This window comes from Ascaphus truei, chromosome 4, assembly GCF_040206685.1.
Source record: "Ascaphus truei isolate aAscTru1 chromosome 4, aAscTru1.hap1, whole genome shotgun sequence".
Taxonomy (NCBI): domain Eukaryota; kingdom Metazoa; phylum Chordata; class Amphibia; order Anura; family Ascaphidae; genus Ascaphus; species Ascaphus truei.
Genome location: NC_134486.1, coordinates 11,987,594 through 12,007,005, shown reverse-complemented (window position 1 = coordinate 12,007,005; position 19,412 = coordinate 11,987,594). Strand labels below are relative to the sequence as shown.

The 19,412-nt window shown below is 44.1% G+C and overlaps 1 protein-coding gene across 1 annotated transcript in view; it reads left to right on the top strand.

Annotated features, from left to right (window-relative positions):
* ADGRF3 (adhesion G protein-coupled receptor F3) overlaps positions 1–19,412 on the top strand; it is a 32,578-nt gene that overhangs the window by 236 nt on the left and 12,930 nt on the right. Inside the window, exons 2-7 of the mRNA XM_075594889.1 lie at positions 1,188–1,236; positions 3,515–3,661; positions 5,800–5,973; positions 6,273–6,416; positions 7,243–7,458; positions 17,590–17,789. Coding sequence (XP_075451004.1) covers positions 1,188–1,236; positions 3,515–3,661; positions 5,800–5,973; positions 6,273–6,416; positions 7,243–7,458; positions 17,590–17,789 — 930 coding nt within the window. The remainder of the gene's footprint in view (positions 1–1,187; positions 1,237–3,514; positions 3,662–5,799; positions 5,974–6,272; positions 6,417–7,242; positions 7,459–17,589; positions 17,790–19,412) is intronic.

The window sequence follows — 19,412 nt, the reverse complement described above, 5'->3', positions numbered from 1 at the left end:
CTCCCAAGTACCCTTTCCCATTCCACCTATGATCTATAAAACGCTCAAAACTTCCTCCCACTCACATTGCCCCTGTATGTATAAAGGAGGAGCCAACCTGCAAAAACATTACAACAAGAGATAGCCACAACTACAACATCAGCTCACATTTTGCCAACACAGGAAGAAGTGCAAAGGATGCTCGATAAAATGAAGGTTAATAAAGCATTTGGCCCCAATTACATGCCCCTAATTACATGCCCCCAAGGATTCTTTTTTTTAGGAGGTAAGTAGGAATTTAGACCAAGGTAATGCAGATTATGTTGTTTACATAGATTTTGCAAAGGCTTTTGATATGGTGTCACACAAGGTTAGAGTACAAAATAAAGCAAATTGGTCTGGTTGAAAATATTTGCCCCTGGATTGAAAACTGGTTGAATGAAGAATACGCAACAGAGACTTGTTATATATGGAACCTTTTCTGATTGGGCTAAAGTTGTGAGTGGAGTACCTTGAGGATCGGTACTGGGACACCTGCTTTTTAACTTGTTTATTAATGACTGAGGTTGGCATTGAGAGCAAAGTTTGAATTTTTGCTGATGACACAAAATTATGTCAGGTAGTAAAATCAGAGCAGCGTGTAATTTCTCTGCAGAGCCTTGGATAGACTGGAAACAGGCAGGTGAATGGGAGGTGAGGTTTAATACAGAGTCATGTTAAGGTTATGCATTTGGGACAAGCTATAAACTAAATGGGACAACATTAGTATAGGTAAATCCTTGAAGGAGAAGAATTTAGGAGTGCTTGTAGACAGCAGGCTTAGCAATAGTGCCCAGTGTCAGGAAGCCGCTTCAAAGGCCTATGTGATGTTATCTTGCATAAAGCAAGGTATGTATGCAAAAGAAGACAGCATTTTCTTGCCACTGAATACATTTTTAGTAAGACCACAACTTGAATATGGAGTGCAGATTTGGACTCTGCGCCATCAAAAAAACACTTTCTGGAACTGTTTGTAGTGCAGAGAAGAGCCACAAACGTTATGAAGGGGATGGAAAACTATAACGGATCATGAACCCTGAGAGGTGTGAAAACTTTCACCATATCAACTACTCTATCCATTGGGCCAATAAAAGGTATCAAACTACCTGCTCTTTCTCCCTCCTCTATTATTTTATTGACCTTCATTGAGTATTGTTTTAACATTCCAGCTGGACACAGAAGTCAGAAGCACCGGGGACCGGATGAAGCGATCGTCTAGTGAGTAAAATGTATCTAAACATACCTCTGTAGTTAAAATAGTCAAACTCTTTACGCAGGCGTGGAGCTGAGCACGGAGCACACATTATAGAGCTGATTATATATGTTCTTTCAGTTGCAGCGAGAGCCAGGATATAATTTGTGTATTTTTAACCGACACAGAAATATACTTACTGTATATAAAACTAAACATGATGCAGTTATTTAATATAGAGGTGCACAAGCATTTTGCTCAAGGTTTGATTTTCAAGGGGACATTATTTTGACAGATGACAGATAAATACCCCCCAGAAAGGTAAATATTGCCCGATGTGCTTGGTGTATCTGTGTATTTATTGACTGATTTATGCATGTGTTTGTATGACAGTATTTTATAGTCTCAGACAATATTTTCTTTCTAACAAGATTGTAACAAATGTGTGAATCGGTGAAACAATGTGGCGGCTATTGTTACTTTGTAGGGTCAAAATGTGTACTTTTCTGTGCTTTTTTTATGCGAATACTACCAAAATACGAAACGCACTTAGCAGCATTCGCTAACTTTTCTTTAGCATTTTTGGGGGAAAGTTGCTATAAAGGGGCGTTCTGACAAACATATTTGTGGTTGGCGTTTTTCATCATTTTCGCAAGCCACAAATATCCCAAACTTTCACCCATCCCAATTTTTGAAAGTACAGTCAGGTCTGTATAACTCTATCCATTATTGTACGAGTAGCGTACCTGCTAATTATCAGAATTACATTTTAATTTGTGTATGTCTCCTTGTCACTTTTATGAAAAGATACGAAAGGCCCGAGTTGTGTGATAAACTCACTAATGGTAACAAAACAGGAAATCCATATGAAACCTTATCTGTAACTTATTACATGTTAAGTAGAGAATGATCTGCTTGTTTTACCAACAATTTGTCCAACCTCCCGGGGCCATGTGCTTAGTGTCACAAGCGGAATATTTAGCATTAAACGGACGCACAAAGTACATTGCGCATGTGTGCCTGAAGCATAAATGTTTTTGTTTGTCAAATATATTGGGGCAAACAAACAGGACGCGTGTGATGCATACATACAAATGCTACGTACGAGTGTGCACAAACAAAATAGTTGCACCTGCGACAAAATCATCCGCCAATTAGAACCTGACACAAACCCTATAAAGTCCCATTATGTTGTTATGTCGATTCTGCGCTATGCATCAATTAACGCGGCCGCGCAGGTATTTCCTTATTTACGTTAAAATGGGATTTTTTTGTTCACAGTATGGCTGTTACAGAATATGTGAAATTAATATTTCATATTTACCAATACTAATAAATAAAGAAAAGGTCCACACAATTCTGTTTTAATCTAAATTGTATCAAACGGGTTTGAGACACAATGGAATGCGCCAAATGTCATCTCAGATATATGCGTCATACAGTATATAAGAAGTCACATAACGACCTCCATACAGTACATACCATGCAAATGTTATTAAGGTTTCTACTTTATAGCACTGCAATTGTGACAACATGTTTGAAGACCCTATTAGTACAGTAAATTGGCCCCATATCTTAATCTTAGTGTTGAATATACTGTAATCCCATTATAGTTGTTATTAATTGCAGATCGATAACTATGTATAACTATAATTTACTTATGTTTAAGTCATAAATCGTGTATATATCAGTCTATTCATACTTTTAGGACACATTTTTAGTAAAACACCTCCTATTTGTTCTGTTTTTATATCTTGTTTTACCTTCACTGCAGCGACCTTGTTATAACCTTCACAGACAGCCCAGCCTTGATCGGGGTCAATAACAGTCGTTTTCTTCTCATGTAAAAAGACATTGACATTTAATACTGCTGGATGGGACAGACTTAAGTCAAACCTGAGAAAAGTACATGTTTATTGAAAGATTGGCTGCTCGGATCAGCCTTCCAGGTCACAAATCCTGACTTCTGAAAGAAAAAGAAATAATTTATATGGATGATATTCCACCGCTTAAGGCCCAACTTGTACCAATCTATTATTTCCGTTACATATTTCAGCCTGGGTGTTACGAACGCTGCTTCCTGCATTAGTTTGCAATGCGTTGCAAGCCAACCCAGTCCAGGTATGGACAGTACCTGAACTGGGTTGTGACTTGGGCAGGATTCTGACTCCTAGCCACCTTCACAAAGCAGGTGGTTGTACGTCAGATGGCAGATAGAATGAGCCTGTTCCATTTGGGTGTTCACTAGGATATCAGACCTGCTGTTCGGAAAGTGGACCTGTTAGTGTTTGTGTTCTCCTTCAGGTCGAATTCCTGGCTCTCTCTACATACAATTTGTCCCGTTGGGTACGCCAGCAGAAGACTTCCTGAGGCTTCTGGATAGTCTCGGCAGCCAAGTCTTCCCTGATACAGAACCTTTATTTCAAATCACCAACATTAAAACTAGCACAGGTCAGTAGGTAAAATCTATTGTGATTGGTCATTAAAGTGTGACCTGCAGAGTATGGTGAAGGTTTAATACAACTGCTCTGTATTATTTACAGATTGACAATTTAACTCTCTAAAAGGGATTTAAAATATATATTAAAAAAGTTAAAATGTATTGGAAAAAATAATAATTGTGTGTTACTACTGTATGCCTATATAAAGCACCCCCCAGGCACCGGGCTGAATAAGGTAATAAAATAAGAAAGGATAGGCACAGAAATCGTTTGAAATAAATGTATTTAGCATGACAGAAACGGGCCAATGTTTCGGTTCTCTTATGGGACCGTCTTCAGTTACTGAAACCTTGGGGCATTTTTGGCACGCTAAATATAGTTATTTAAAACCATTTCTATTCCTATTCTTTTTCATGTTATATATGAAAGGCATTTAACCATTTTTAAGTCCGGCTTACTACGGCAGCTCCAAAATAGCCGGATTGTTGTTTTCCTCAGTTGACCCAACACCGGTGTTTTTCTGTGCCATTTCTGTGCCAATTCTGTGCCCTTTCTCGGCCTATTCTATACCGTTTCTGTGCCATTTCTTTGCTATTTTTCTGAGTGCCAGAACCTTTTGTAACTGTTGGTGTGTAAGATAAAGGTCGAATTAAATCGTACAACTATTCCGGGTCCCAGAAGCTTTGTCTCTGCATCTAACAGAAAGGATGAACAGACCTGTGGAGAAGCTTTAATCAGGAACCTACGTGGCGCAGAGTGTTTGGGTTCTGAGCTCACAGGGGCTGCCTGTGATTGTAAATTCCTTTTTAGCAGGCGGTAACCCTGGAAGCAGTAACATAATAACTTCTCAAACAGCTAACCCATATAGTGCAAAATCTGTGTGTAATAACATTGTTTCCTTTTAAAGTATCGTAGTGCCTCAGGGGTTAATATTTCAAGCCACAGATAATTGCACTAGTATGGGGATAGGGTATGTGTTCTGACTTCTGAGTTGTAATTTGTTTATTGTGACTGGAGATTCTGTATCAGTCACTTAGGGTTTGGTTGGAAATATATATACTGTATATTTGTATTTATTTGTGTCTAAGCCTTGTCGTGTTGTGCTGATTCTTCTTTGCTACGGCTTCAAATCAGGGGGAGGTTAATTCCCTCTCCAGGAAGTGAAGCACCTTAATCCATGGGACACACTCACAGAGATATCCCGTGGTCAGCACACCTAGGTTGCCCTGACACCAATTATATCCCGTGTGTTGTTTTTGTCTCCTTTGGACTTTAATGTAATGTGTGGAATTTACCAAGCACCCGAGGATAGAAATAGAGTAAAGATAAGTATGGAAAGTAGTCTCATGGTGCAATCCCCCTGCCTGGCAGTCTCCAGTCTTTAAAGGGATATACTGAAGGGGTCGGCCCCTATAAGTATGTGCTTACTGCCATGGAGCATGTGTGACCCCAAAAGCTAGAGTAATAAGGAACATATTATTGATATTTACACAAATAAGATTTGTTAAATAATGTTTCCCTGGCTCAAATGTTAGCTAAAAAATAATAAATGATTTTCCATGAACTCAAGATGCCTACAGAGTGTACAGAAGAGGCCTCAGTAATGTTTGCAAACTAAGCTGGGGGCAAAGAAGAAAAACTGTTACAAATATAGTCTTTATTGATGAGACGTTGGGGATTATTTATTAAGCTGTGATCGGGTCAGTTGGGGCACTATGGCATGGAAACTCCCATTGAGTTTAATGGGAGTTTCCCAGGAATAGCGCCCTGACCGGCATTGTAGCAATTTAATGAACAAAGCCTATTGTGTGAGGCAAAAACCAGGAAACAGTATTCTACTCCACACAAGTTGCAAACGTTTAAAACAAGACTAGGTCCCTGGAAGGGAAAGGACTCTCGCTCCTTGGAAAGCATTATTTTGTTATATATTCTCCTTTCTTAATCACTGTTAAATCTCATTTGTTTCTTTGTTTGGACTGTTACTTAAAATGCGTGTTATATTCCGGATATATTCCACTAAAACCACCACTGGTCCATTCTCTCAGGGTTGGAAGAATGCGGTGTACTCGCACGCCTCCGATATATACTGTGTGTAGATGATATTATAATCTGAGCCTTGGTTGACTGATGCTTTGTGTCATTTATTAGCATGTACACAAAGGCAGAATGAGATTCAATGCAGATGTCTGCCTGGGTACCGATGGGACATCACAAAGTGCCGAGCAAGTCCATCATGTTACATTCCCACGGACGATGATTCCTACTGCAACTGCGTTCAGTGGACATCGAGCGCTGTGGCCTATTGTGAGAGACCCCCACCAAGTACGAGCATCTTATTTTTACTCCGTCTTGGTAAAAGGATAAGGAAAACGTTCTATGCTTGCAAATTCTGAGCTCTGCGTTACAAGATGTTTGCAGACCCCGAACCTTTCATATAATACCTTCTACTCTACATTTTGTACTTACTTAGACAATGTTCTCACTAACCGTTAAGCTATGTTTTTAACGAGAGAAAGCGTCACTTTCCCCTTTATGCATTACTGTAGATCCAGGAAGCATCTCAATATCCCCGATTACTGTGGATTTTGGGGGCCACATAAGGCTGTCCTTCAATTCCACAGAAGAAGTGACCAACGTTCGGTGGTATCTGATCAACATGTTTTGGAACCTGACAAAGGAACTTCACAATGGTACAAAGGCCACTGTGGTCACCTCCAGCTTGGACTCGGTTCTGACTGTGAAAGATGTCCCCAGGAGTTGGACAGGTACCCCCTCTTCCAATGATTATTTCTGTATTTCCTTCTGGAGTTTTGTTACTATAAAAATACTTCCTATAAGTTTACGTGCTATAGGTTACTGATATTCAGCCGTTGTCCCACAGGAAACCTCCTTTAGCTGTGAGTCAAAGAACATTATGCCTATTTGTGGTAAAACATTCCAGGGGCGGTACCGCTGTGAAGCTGGCACAGGGAACAGCACCAGGATGTTTTTAATTGATAAATCTGGTACTTTTTAAATGTCCGGTATTTTATTTATTTTTTGCCTTTTTTTGCCACCAGTTTTGATAAATAGCTACACGTATCTTTAGCCCTAATTCTGTATAGCGATAAACGAGATAGCATAACATTAACAGTACACTGACTTCCATTGAAGTGAAAAGAACTAACAGAATGAAACATTGCATTGCATTATCCCAGGGGCGCGCAGTATAAAATAATACTAATAGCTAATACAGCTGCAGGAACCCGTTATTCGACCACATCGCATTCCAAGCTTACGGCCAATTCACCAAATACCTTGCGACATTGGCCGCAGCAGACTATTGGCCCAGCGGATTAACACAGCGGGTGTCCCTGCTGTGGGAATCCTGCCGGGTTCTACCTGTCTGTAAGAGACGCGCTGTGTTAATCCCGATGGGTCATTAAGTCTGCCGCGGCCCATCTCGCGACGTATTTCATGGGAATCTCCACGTTTTTCCCTAGATGTGGTGGAATACCGGTGGCTTCACGTGTAGATAAAGAGTCGCTGCTATGGTGGAACCTACAAGATCATTGCATTGGGTTGATTGCATGTTCCTCCTCTGTCCTGCAGGGGAATATGTCTGCAGATTTGTGTACAAGAACTTCCAGTGGCAAGTGAGCAGTCTGATCATGTTCCCCCTGGGTCCAGAAGACATCACACGGAAGCCAACACAAGTCTCGGTCATGAAAAACTCCATTGCTTTTGTTGGGTTCACCCTAGGGTGCTGCATTTGGGACAATGGCCAGTCGTACAGTGTGTCCTGGGAACCTGGCCACATTGCATCAGGTCAGATTGTCTCTATGTTGCAGTGTGCTACAGTATATATCTGTGAGATACACAAAGGGCCGTGTTTATTCAGTGGTGAAAGAGTCTATACGACACCTTCCAGCTCTGGCACTGGAAGAGACTTAAAGAATAGCACCACTTAGCAAATATGGGCCAAATTATTTACATCAAGCAAAGCCATGGAGCACTTCTCTGTGTATCCTTATGATGTGGCCATTTATTCACATTCTTTTAAAAGGCGCAGACAGATTCAGCAGCACATTTCCATAGGGATGGGAGAGATAATAAATAACGGTGCGACATACTTTTTGTATTAGAAATATACAAATAACCTGCACATCTAATACACAATATTTGTGTGTGTTTTTTTTTTTTACTTCATTAATGTAAACTGGACACAATAAGGTTATGGTGGATAAAAGCTCCTTCATTGCACAGTGTACAGCAAAGATGAGATACTCATGAGTGTATCTGCACGTTTAGCACGTTTAGCCTATACGCCCCCAATCCCATGTAGTTAACTGTAGGAGAGGATTGTGGGTAATGACATACACATGACCACACTGTCACATGTGTAGTGTTACCGGCTTAGCATGTGACAGCCTGTACTGGCGCTGGGTTATGTCAGACACAGCTGCGTGCCACCCACAGTAACTCATTTTTTTCTGGTAATTATTTCGCTTTAAAAATAAAAGTGAAATAATTTGGTGCAGAAATTCGATCGGACGGAACATTTTCATTCTGCGGCATTAAGGGGGTTTTCGGTAAAGCTTGGTAGCTCTAACTGCAGTATACTGCTCAGGGTAAGCATTACTACCACAAAAGATGCGATGATCAATTTATCAACGTACACGCATCCCCCGCATTAACGTACGCAATGGGACCAGAGCATGTATGTAACACAGGCATACCCCGCATTAACGTACGCAATGGGACCAGAGCATGTGTGTAACACAGGCATACCCCGCATTAACGTACGCAATGGGACCGGAGCATGTATGTAACACAGGCATACCCCGCATTAACGTACGCAATGGGACCAGAGCATGTGTGTAACACAGGCATACCCCGCATTAACGTACCCAATGGGACCAGAGCATGTGTGTAACACAGGCATACCCCACATTAACGTACGCAATGGGACCGGAGCATGTATGTAACACAGGCATACCCCGCATTAACGTACGCAATGGAACCAGAGCATGTATGTAACACAGGCATACCCCGCATTAACGTACGCAATGGGACTGGAGCATGTATGTAACACAGGCATACCCCGCATTAACGTACGCAATGGGACCGGAGCATGTATGTAACCCAGGCATACCCCGCATTAACATACGCAATGGGACCGGAGCATGTATGTAACACAGGCATACCCCGCATTAACGTACGCAATGGGACCAGAGCATGTATGTAACACAGGCATACCCCGCATTAACGTACGCAATGGGACCGAAGCATGTATGTAACACAAGCATACCCCGCATTAACGTACGCAATGGGACCGGAGCATGTATGTAACACAGGCATACCCCGCATTAACGTACGCAATGGGACCGGAGCATGTATGTAACACAGGCATACCCCGCATTAACATACGCAATGGGACCGGAGCATGTATGTAACACAGGCATACCCTGCATTAACGTACGCAATGGGACCAGAGCATGTGTGTAACACAGGCATACCCCGCATTAACGTACGCAATGGGACCAGAGCATGTATGTAACACAGGCATACCCCGCATTAACGTACGCAATGGGACCGGAGCATGTATGTAACACAGGCATACCCCGCATTAACGTACGCAATGGGACCGGAGCATGTATGTAACACAGGCATACCCCGCATTAACGTACGCAATGGGACCGGAGCATGTATGTAACACAGGCATACCCCGCATTAACGTACGCAATGGGACCGGAGCATGTATGTAACCCAGGCATACCCCGCATTAACGTACGCAATGGGACCGGAGCATGTATGTAACACAGGCATACCCCGCATTAACGTACGCAATGGGACCAGAGCATGTGTGTAACACAGGCATACCCCGCATTAACGTACGCAATGGGACCATAGCATGTGTGTAACACAGGCATAGCCCGCATTAACGTACGCAATGGGACCGGAGCATGTGTGTAACACAGGCATACCCCGCATTAACGTACGCAAGGGGACCAGAGCATGTGTGTAACACAGGCACACCCCGCATTAACGTACGCAATGGGACCAGAGCATGTGTGTAATACAGGCACACCCCGCATTAACGCAATGGGACCGGAGCATGTGTGTAACACAGGCATACCCCGCATTAACGTATGCAATGGGACCGCAGCATGTATGTAACACAGGCATACCCCACATTAACGTACACAATGGGACCGGAGAATGTATGTAACACAGGCATACCCTGCATTAACGTACGCAATGGGACCGGAGCATGTATGTAACACAGGCATACCCCGCATTAACGTACGCAATGGGACCGGAGCATGTGTGTAACACAGGCATACCCCGCATTAACGTACGCAATGGGACCAGAGCATGTATGTAACACAGGCATACCCCGCATTAACGTACGCAATGGGACCAGAGCATGTATGTAACACAGGCATACCCCGCATTAACGTACGCAATGGGACCGGAGCATGTGTGTAACTCAGGCATACCCCGCATTAACGTACGCAATGGGACCGGAGCATGTATGTAACTACAGGCATACCCCGCATTAACGTACGCAATGGGACCGGAGCATGTATGTAACACAGGCATACCCCGCATTAACGTACGCAATGGGACGGGAGCATGTATGTAACACAGGCATACCCCGCATTAACGTACGCAATGGGACCAGAGCATGTATGTAACACAGGCATACCCCGCATTAACGTACGCAATGGGACCGGAGCATGTGTGTAACACAGGCATACCCCGCATTAACGTACGCAATGGGACCGGAGCATGTATGTAACACAGGCATACCCCGCATTAACGTACGCAATGGGACCAGAGCATGTATATAACACAGGCATACCCCGCATTAACGTACGCAATGGGACCAGAGCATGTATGTAACACAGGCATACCCCGCATTAACGTACGCAATGGGACGGGAGCATGTATGTAACACAGGCATACCCCGCATTAACGTACGCAATGGGACCAGAGCATGTATGTAACACAGGCATACCCCGCATTAACGTACGCAATGGGACCAGAGCATGTGTGTAACACAGGCACACCCTGCATTAACGTACGCTATGGGACCGGAGCATGTATGTAACACAGGCATACCCCGCATTAACGTACGCAATGGGACCGGAGCATGTGTGTAACACAGGCATACCCCGCATTAACGTACGCAATGGGACCGGAGCATGTATGTAACACAGGCATACCCCGCATTAACGTACGCAATGGGACCAGAGCATGTATGTAACACAGGCATACCCCGCATTAACGTACGCAATGGGACCGGAGCATGTATGTAACACAGGCATACCCCGCATTAACGTACGCAATGGGACGGGAGCATGTATGTAACACAGGCATACCCCGCATTAACGTACGCAATGGGACCAGAGCATGTGTGTAACACAGGCACACCCTGCATTAACGTACGCTATGGGACCGGAGCATGTATGTAACACAGGCATACCCCGCATTAACGTACGCAATGGGACCGGAGCATGTATGTAACACAGGCATACCCCGCATTAATGTACGCAATGGGACCGGAGCATGTGTGTAACACAGGCATACCCCGCATTAACGTACGCAATGGGACCGGAGCATGTGTGTAACACAGGCATACCCCGCATTAACGTACGCAATGGGACCGGAGCATGTGTGTAACACAGGCATACCCCGCATTAACGTACGCAATGGGACGGGAGCATGTATGTAACACAGGCATACCCCGCATTAACGTACGCAATGGGACCGGAGCATGTATTTAAATCGAAAATGTACTTAAAGTGAAGCACTCCCTTTTCCCCACTTATCGATGCGTGTACTGTGCTGCAATCATCATATACGTGCATAACTGATGTAAATAGGTTAGGGATTTACATTTGCGGTGAAGCGGCCGGCGGAGTGATGTCACGGCAGCAAGGTGAGTGGCGGCTGAGCGTCGGCGGCGATTTGGTCACGGCAAAACGGCTGCGACCTTACATCCTAGACCGCTGTCTAAGAACAAGTGCCACTTTCTCATTTGGAAATCATGCAACATATTTAAAGCATCTACTAGCCCACATGATCCAGACAGTCACGAGCGCGCGGTTTCAGCTCTCTCCGTGCCATTAATCATTACAATTGTATTGACACCTTCAAGGCTAAAAACATGAACCTGTTCAGCGTGCCAGGGGAACGAAAACATTTTCATCTCAAAGTTTTGCAAACTCGGGAAGTAGAAACTGTGCGTTGCCTTCTGATGCGGGAAACCTACACCATTAGGAAACAGAGAGAAACACGTAGAGGTCCCCGTGTACTACAAACCCACGTATTCCAGGTACAATCTGCACTCGACGAATCCGTCTCCAGGTTTCCTTCCTCTGGAAGAATCAGCAGGCGGAGCACGAAGGCGAAAAACCGTGTGACGTTGACATTCAACGTCTCCCCTCCGCTCTCGCACACAACTTGCCGACAACAAGCGTAGCATTAAAACCTTATAGTGGTGTTAATAGCAGACTTGCAGCGATGCAACACAATGTTTCGGGCGTAACCCCTTCATCGGGTGGTTTTACCTCACGAAGGGGTTACCCCGGAACGCGTTGTCTGTCACCGAGTCTGCTATTAACACCTGTATAAGATGTTACACTTGTGTCGGCAAGTTGTTTGTGAGTGCGGTGGGGAGACGTTGAATTTCTTTATGGCTCCTATGAACCAGGACCCCATTTCTGACAGCAATTTAGTATGCAGAATACAAGGAACGGCCCCCTGTGCAGCAGGGCAAAAATCATTGAAATCCTGCGTTTCGTAGCATTAGAACATTAAGGTGTTTTTCACTTATATTGCCCCTTTTCTTGGGTCACAAATCTTCACCTAGTCTCAGGTGTTGTAAACCAATCTGGGTAAGATGGTTAGTAAGCGTCGGGCACTGTATGTAGCGGCAATCAGCGGTGAAGCAGCTTTATAAGCGCAGATTCACATGTCAGCAATATATTACAGTACACAGGGTCTGTGTGTATCTTCATGTGCAGCTATGTCTCTGCAAATCTGTGTACACCATTCAGCGTCTTTCTTTAAACTATGTGTATATAATCCTTTGTACAGTGTGTACCTATGTGAATCTGTGTGTTAGTGTGTGCAGTGTGTCGGTGTACCTATGTTAATCTGTGTGTTACTGTGTGCAGTGTGTCTGTGTACCTATGTGAATCTGTGTGTTAGTGTGTGCAGTGTGTCTGTGTACCTATGTGAATCTGTGTGTTAGTGTGTGCAGTGTGTCGGTGTACCTATGTTAATCTGTGTGTTAATGTGTGCAGTGTGTCTGTGTACCTATGTGAATATGTGTGTTAGTGTCTGTGTACCTATGTGAATCTCTGTGTTAGTGTGGGCAGTGTGTCTGTGTACCTATGTGAATCTGTGTGTTAGTGTATGCAGTGTGTCTGTGTACCTAAGTGAATCTGTGTGTTAGTGTCTGTGTACCTATGTGAATCTGTGTGTTAGTGTGTGCAGTGTGTCTGTGTACCTATGTGAATCTGTGTGTTAGTGTGTGCAGTGTGGCGGTGTACCTATGTTAATCTGTGTGTTAATGTGTGCAGTGTGTCTGTGTACCTATGTGAATCTGTGTGTTAGTGTCTGTGTACCTATGTGAATCTCTGTGTTAGTGTGGGCAGTGTGTCTGTGTACCTATGTGAATCTGTGTGTTAGTGTATGCAGTGTGTCTGTGTACCTAAGTGAATCTGTGTGTTAGTGTCTGTGTACCTATGTGAATCTGTGTGTTAGTGTGTGCAGTGTGTCTGTGTACCTATGTTAATCTGTGTGTTAATGTGTGCAGTGTGTCTGTGTACCTATGTGAATCTGTGTGTTAGTGTCTGTGTACCTAAGTGAACCTGTGTGTTAGTGTATGCAGTGTGTCTGTGTACCTACAGTATGTGAATTTGTGTGTTAGTGTTTGTGTACCTAAGTGAATCTGTGTGTTAGTGTGTGCAGTGTGTCTGTGTACCTATGTGAATCTGTGTGTTAGTGTGGGCAGTGTGTCTGTGTACCTAAGTGAATCTGTGTGTTAGTGTCTGTGTACCTAAGTGAACCTGTGTGTTAGTGTATGCAGTGTGTCTGTGTACCTATGTGAATTTGTGTGTTAGTGTTTGTGTACCTAAGTGAATCTGTGTGTTAGTGTGTGCAGTGTGTCTGTGTACCTATGTGAATCTGTGTGTTAGTGTGGGCAGTGTGTCTGTGTACCTAAGTGAATCTGTGTGTTAGTGTCTGTGTACCTATGTGAATCTGTGTGTTAGTGTGGGCAGTGTGTCTGTGTACCTAAGTGAATCTGTGTGTTAGTGTATGCAGTGTGTCTGTGTACCTAAGTGAATCTGTGTGTTAGTGTGTGTACCTAAGTGAATCTGTGTGTTAGTGTGTGCAGTGTGTCTGTGTACTTAAGTGAATCTGTGTGTTAGTGTATGCAGTGTGTCTGTGTACCTAAGTGAATCTGTGTGTTAGTGTCTGTGTACCTATGTGAATCTGTGTGTTAATGTGTGCAGTGTGTCTGTGTACCTAAGTGAATCTGTGTGTTAGTTTCTGTGTACCTATGTGAATCTGTGTGTTAGTGTGGGCAGTGTGTCTGTGTACCTAAGTGAATCTGTGTGTTAGTGTCTGTGTACCTATGTGAATCTGTGTGTTAGTGTGTGCAGTGTGTCTGTGTACCTAAGTGAATCTGTGTGTTAGTGTATGCAGTGTGTGTGTGTACCTAAGTGAATCTGTGTGTTAGTGTCTGTGTACCTATGTGAATCTGTGTGTTAATGTGTGCAGTGTGTCTGTGTACCTAAGTGAATCTGTGTGTTAGTGTCTGTGTACCTATGTGAATCTGTGTGTTAGTGTGTGCAGTGTGTCTGTGTATCTATGTGAATCTGTGTGTTAGTGTCTGTGTACCTATGTGAATCTGTGTGTTAGTGTCTGTGTACCTATGTGAATCTGTGTGTTAGTGTGTGCAGTGTGTCTGTGTACCTATGTTAATCTGTGTGTTAGTGTGTGCAGTGTGTCTGTGTACCTATGTGAATCTGTGTGTTAGTGTGTGCAGTGTGTCTGTGTACCTATGTGAATCTGTGTGTTAGTGTCTGTGTACAGTATGTCAGTCTGAGCCTATAATAACATGCGCCTGTGACTATTTTCTAGATGTTGAGAAGACTCCGGGCCAGCTGTGCTCCTCCCTCTCTATAACGCGCGTTCCTGAGACGGATACACTGTACAGATGTGTATTTCAGAATAACGTCACCCAGGTGGCAGAAGCCGAGGTGGATGTCGTGGTCATACAGCGTATGTAACACACGGGATCTCCTCCAGCACTATCAGAGAATCCTGTGCTACCTACATAAGCAGAATGCAGACACAGCGTGAATGTTTTGTGCTTATTATTCCTGAATCTCATGTAAAACTTTAATACCAGTGGTATAGGGAGGGTGAGGCCAGCCCTGTTACTGCCATTGCCCTGCAGCCCCTGGGGACAAGTCTTGCAGTGCTGCAGTTCATTTTTGGGGTGAGCCCCGGTTGACATTGCGGTTTCCAATTGGCCTATGTAAGTGAGGCCCCCCTCATTCTATTCTGTCTCCCCCCATTCTCTCTTCCCCCTCCCTTCCCTATTCTCCCCCTTCCCACCTCCTCCTTCCATTCTCTGCCTCCTCCCTCCATTCTCTCTCCCCCTTCCTCTTTTCTCTCCTCCTTCCCACTGTCTCCCCCCGCCCCCCTATTTTCTTTTCCCCTCCCAATTCTCTCCACTTCCCCCATTCCCTCTCCCCCTCACTCCATCCCCTCCTTCCATTCTCTGCCTCCTCCCTCCATTCTCTCCCCCTCCCTCCCATTCTCTCCCCTGCTCCACCCATTCTCTCCTGCTCCCCAATTTTCTTTCCCCCTCCCAATTCTCTCCCCTTTCCCCATTACCTCTCCCCAATTCTCTCTCCCAGTATCTCTCCCCCATTCTCTCCTCCCCTTCCCCTATTCTCTCTCCCTTGCTCCCATTCTCTCCCCACCCATTCTCTCTCAATTCACTTCTCTCCCCCATCCCTTATTCTCTCTCCTCCATTCTCTCTCACCTCAATTCTCTCCCTCCAAACCCATTTTCTCAGTTCCCCATTCTCTCTCACCCCCAATTATCTCTTCCCCTTCTTTCCTCCATTCTCTCCCACACCCCCCCCCCCCCCACACCCCCTCAATTCTCTCTGGAGCAATGAGAGGGGGAGATAGAATGGAAAGAGGGCGAGAGAGATAATGGGGGAGCGCGAAAGGGGGGGAAAGGGTGGTATTGTATTGTATGTCTTTATTTATATAGCGTCATTAATGTACATAGCGCTTCACAGTCGTAATACACATGGTAATCAAATAAATAACAGATAATATAAATAAAAGATCATGGGAATAAGTGCTTTAGACATAAAAGCAACATTAATGAAGAGGAGTCCCTGCCCCGAGGAGCTTACAGTCTAATTGGTAGGTAGGGAGAACGTACAGAGACAGTAGGAGGGAGTTCTGGTAAGTGCGTCTGCAGGGGGCCAAGCTTTATGTATCATGTGTTCAGAATATCCACAGTGCTATTCGTATGCTTCTTTAAGCAAGTGTGTCTTAAGTTGGGTCTTAAAGGTGGATAGAGAGTGTGCTAGTGGGGTACTGAGGGGAAGGGCATTCCAGAGGTGTGGGGCAGTCAGTGAAAAAGGTTTAAGGCGGGAGAGGGCTTTAGATACAAAGGGGGTAGAAAGAAGACATCCTTGAGAAGAACGCAAGAGTCTGGATGGTGCATAACGAGAAATTAGGGTTGAAGAGTGTAAAGCTTTAAAAGTGAGGAGAAGAATGGAGTGTGAGATGCGGGATTTGATCGGAAGCCAGGAGAGGGATTTCATGAGGAGAGATGGTGAGACAGATCTAGGAAAGAGTAGAGTGATTCTGGCAGCAGCGTTTAGGATAGATTGTAGGGGAGACAGGTGAGAGGCAGGAAGGCCGGACAGCAGGAGGTTACAGTAATCAAGACGGGAGAGAATGAGGGCCTGAGTCAGAGTTTTAGCAGTCGAGCAACAGAGGAAAGGGCGTATCTTTGTTATCTTGGTGAAGAGAGACAGACAGGGATGGGGTGCAATTTTTACAGCGCTGCTCAATTGCCAATTGAGAGCAAATGATGATCGCAGGAAATCATTCTTAATAACACAGCATGGGACTAAAAGTCTTCAAGGGATTACAATAAATAAATGCTAGGATAGGTGCTAGTCTAAAAGTGTTCATATAATACAAAATATACATGGGCTACTGCAGACTTCCACACTTCCAAAAATGAAAGATTATATTAGAACTAGGGATTCTGGTTTTAGGGATTTAACCGAAAAGTATTGGAAAAACACCACAAGACTGGTCATCCCGCACTTCCGGTAAAAAAAGACAATAAAAAAACAGAAAAAAGCTTAATTCCCTATTGAGTTACACTTATTGTAGCCACAGGCTGTGGACACAACCAACACAAGGGGGGTATGGAAACAAACTTTTTGTTACATTTTATGGATATAATTCAAGGGGTACAGAAACCAAAAATGGGATAGAGGGGATACAGACATGAACCAACTAAGATAAACGCATTGATCATAGACCTTTTTACCAAATAGATCACAGAAAAATGGAGGATTAGAAGGAGGAGAGAAGAACGGGGGAACTAGGGAGAGGGGGTGCAGTCTACTAGGCTTCTGGTGGAGTAATATTCCCTTCTCTCTTCTTTCTTCTCTCCTCTCTTTTCTCGTCTCTTCTTCTCATCAATGGAAAGGCAGTGCCAATGTTTCAGTCCCCCCAAACATGGCCATCCTCAGGGTCACCCTGTGCACTGATCACATGACAGTATATTAAATATGTTCTAATACAACCTTTATTATAATAATGTGTGCAGGAGACCTTGTCTTTTTGTGACTGAGAAGATTTCACTCAATACGTTTTGCTCCCCAGCTGGAGACACTTTTTGCTCTGGAGATGATTCTTCTGATGTTGAATGGAAGGCCACCAAAGCTGGGCACATGGCCGAAAACCCTTGCGCCTGGGATAAGAAAGGAAGCGTAACCAGGAGCTGCCTCCCAGATGGGCAGTGGGGCGAAGTGAAAACCAAATGTCTGGATATAAAGCTGTTATCTATACTTGAGCAGGCTCAGGTGAGCATCACGTTCAGCTTATAAGAATGTTACTATTCTGAAGCCAGGGTCACGTGTGATGTGTGAGTAGCCCCCGATAGCATTAACTCAGCCCCCTTTCCAAATCACTCCAAGTCCTATAATATTTCCTTCACTTTATTGGAAAAGCAGCAGTAAATACAGGCTCTTGTGGATGGTGTGTAGTAGTGATTTGTAGTTAGAAGCAGGTAGAAAGAGATGGCCTTGCCATAGGAGAGTGACAGAGATGCGTGCTGTACTCACTGTCTGCAGGGTGGAAAAGGAAGTGAGGAGCAATGTGGGTAAAAGGAATAATCTTGGGACAGACTATCTGTGAACAAAACAGGGGGGAGGGCAGACTAGCCCATTCTGGTAAGGATCTCAGAGGCTGCAGTAGCAGCTCACTGATTACATGCCCAGAGGCAAGAAATGCAACATTGTTACATATCACACAGGCAGTGTGTGTGTGCAAACTCCATGCAGCTGAAACAAGAACTGACAGGCAGAATCTGCAAAGGAAAGAGGGGGTGAAACAGGGATGTGATTCTTGTTCCATGACTTACAATGTCGCTGAGGTTATTCATTAGTTCTGGGAATAATCAGATACACAAGTGCATCGTCTATAAATTGAGCTAAAGTTACCTCCTGAAGTAAGATCTTTGGGAATAAACACAGTGGAGCCAACGTTAGCACTCGGGGGAAAGAATTCAAAGGCAGATGTCTAATCCTACGGTATTATTAACCTACAACATTTCATGGTCAAAGAGAAAAAGATGTAGTAATGTAGCAGATGTTATTACCCCGGCTGGCACGTCGCTATGGGACATACACAATGTGACAGTGGAAGAAGCGGTTATTATTTTAATCAGCAGTACGAGAGATAGGGAGATAGGGGGGGTTGCACTTTTTCACCCACAGGAGATGTCCAGCGAGTGCAATAACATCGGCTACATCTGTCCAACTTCATACATTGTGTTACATAGTCCATCAAGTTCAACCTATGCTAAATTTAGACTACAGATACTTTATCCTTTAGCCGTACTTACAGTATATTGATCAGGAGGAAGGCAAACAAAAAACCCCAGTGATATATCATCTAATGATACACTGGCGACACACTTTATTTGAGCTCGGCTAGTCCCACGAATTCGGGTACACCCGGGTGTATTGAGGTTTGTGACTGTTTTCTGCCCGAGTGCATTGCGTTATTTTCCAGGCAGGGATTGAAGCATTTTATTCCCGCTGGCTGCAATACTGCACAGTATATATATATATACTGCATTACAATTCATGAATTTATGCCATCTGGTAGACACGCGAAGCATTGCAGCCTATTAAATCCTAATCATTATCATTTAACAGATCAGCCGCCCGTCAGCCAGGCATGAACCCAGGCTGGGAAGGCAAACGCAACGGGGCTTGTCAGAGGTGAGGAGCGGCGCATTCCAGGTATCTGCCAGGTACATACTGGGTATTTGCTCGAATAAAGTGTGTCGGTGCAGTATCTCATAAGGGGAAAAATAAATTCCTTCCTGACTCCAGGAATTGGCAAACAAAAAGAAGAAACACCGGGTGGAGCAAAGACACAACCACCCGGAATTGTCCCCATATACTGTACTCAATATC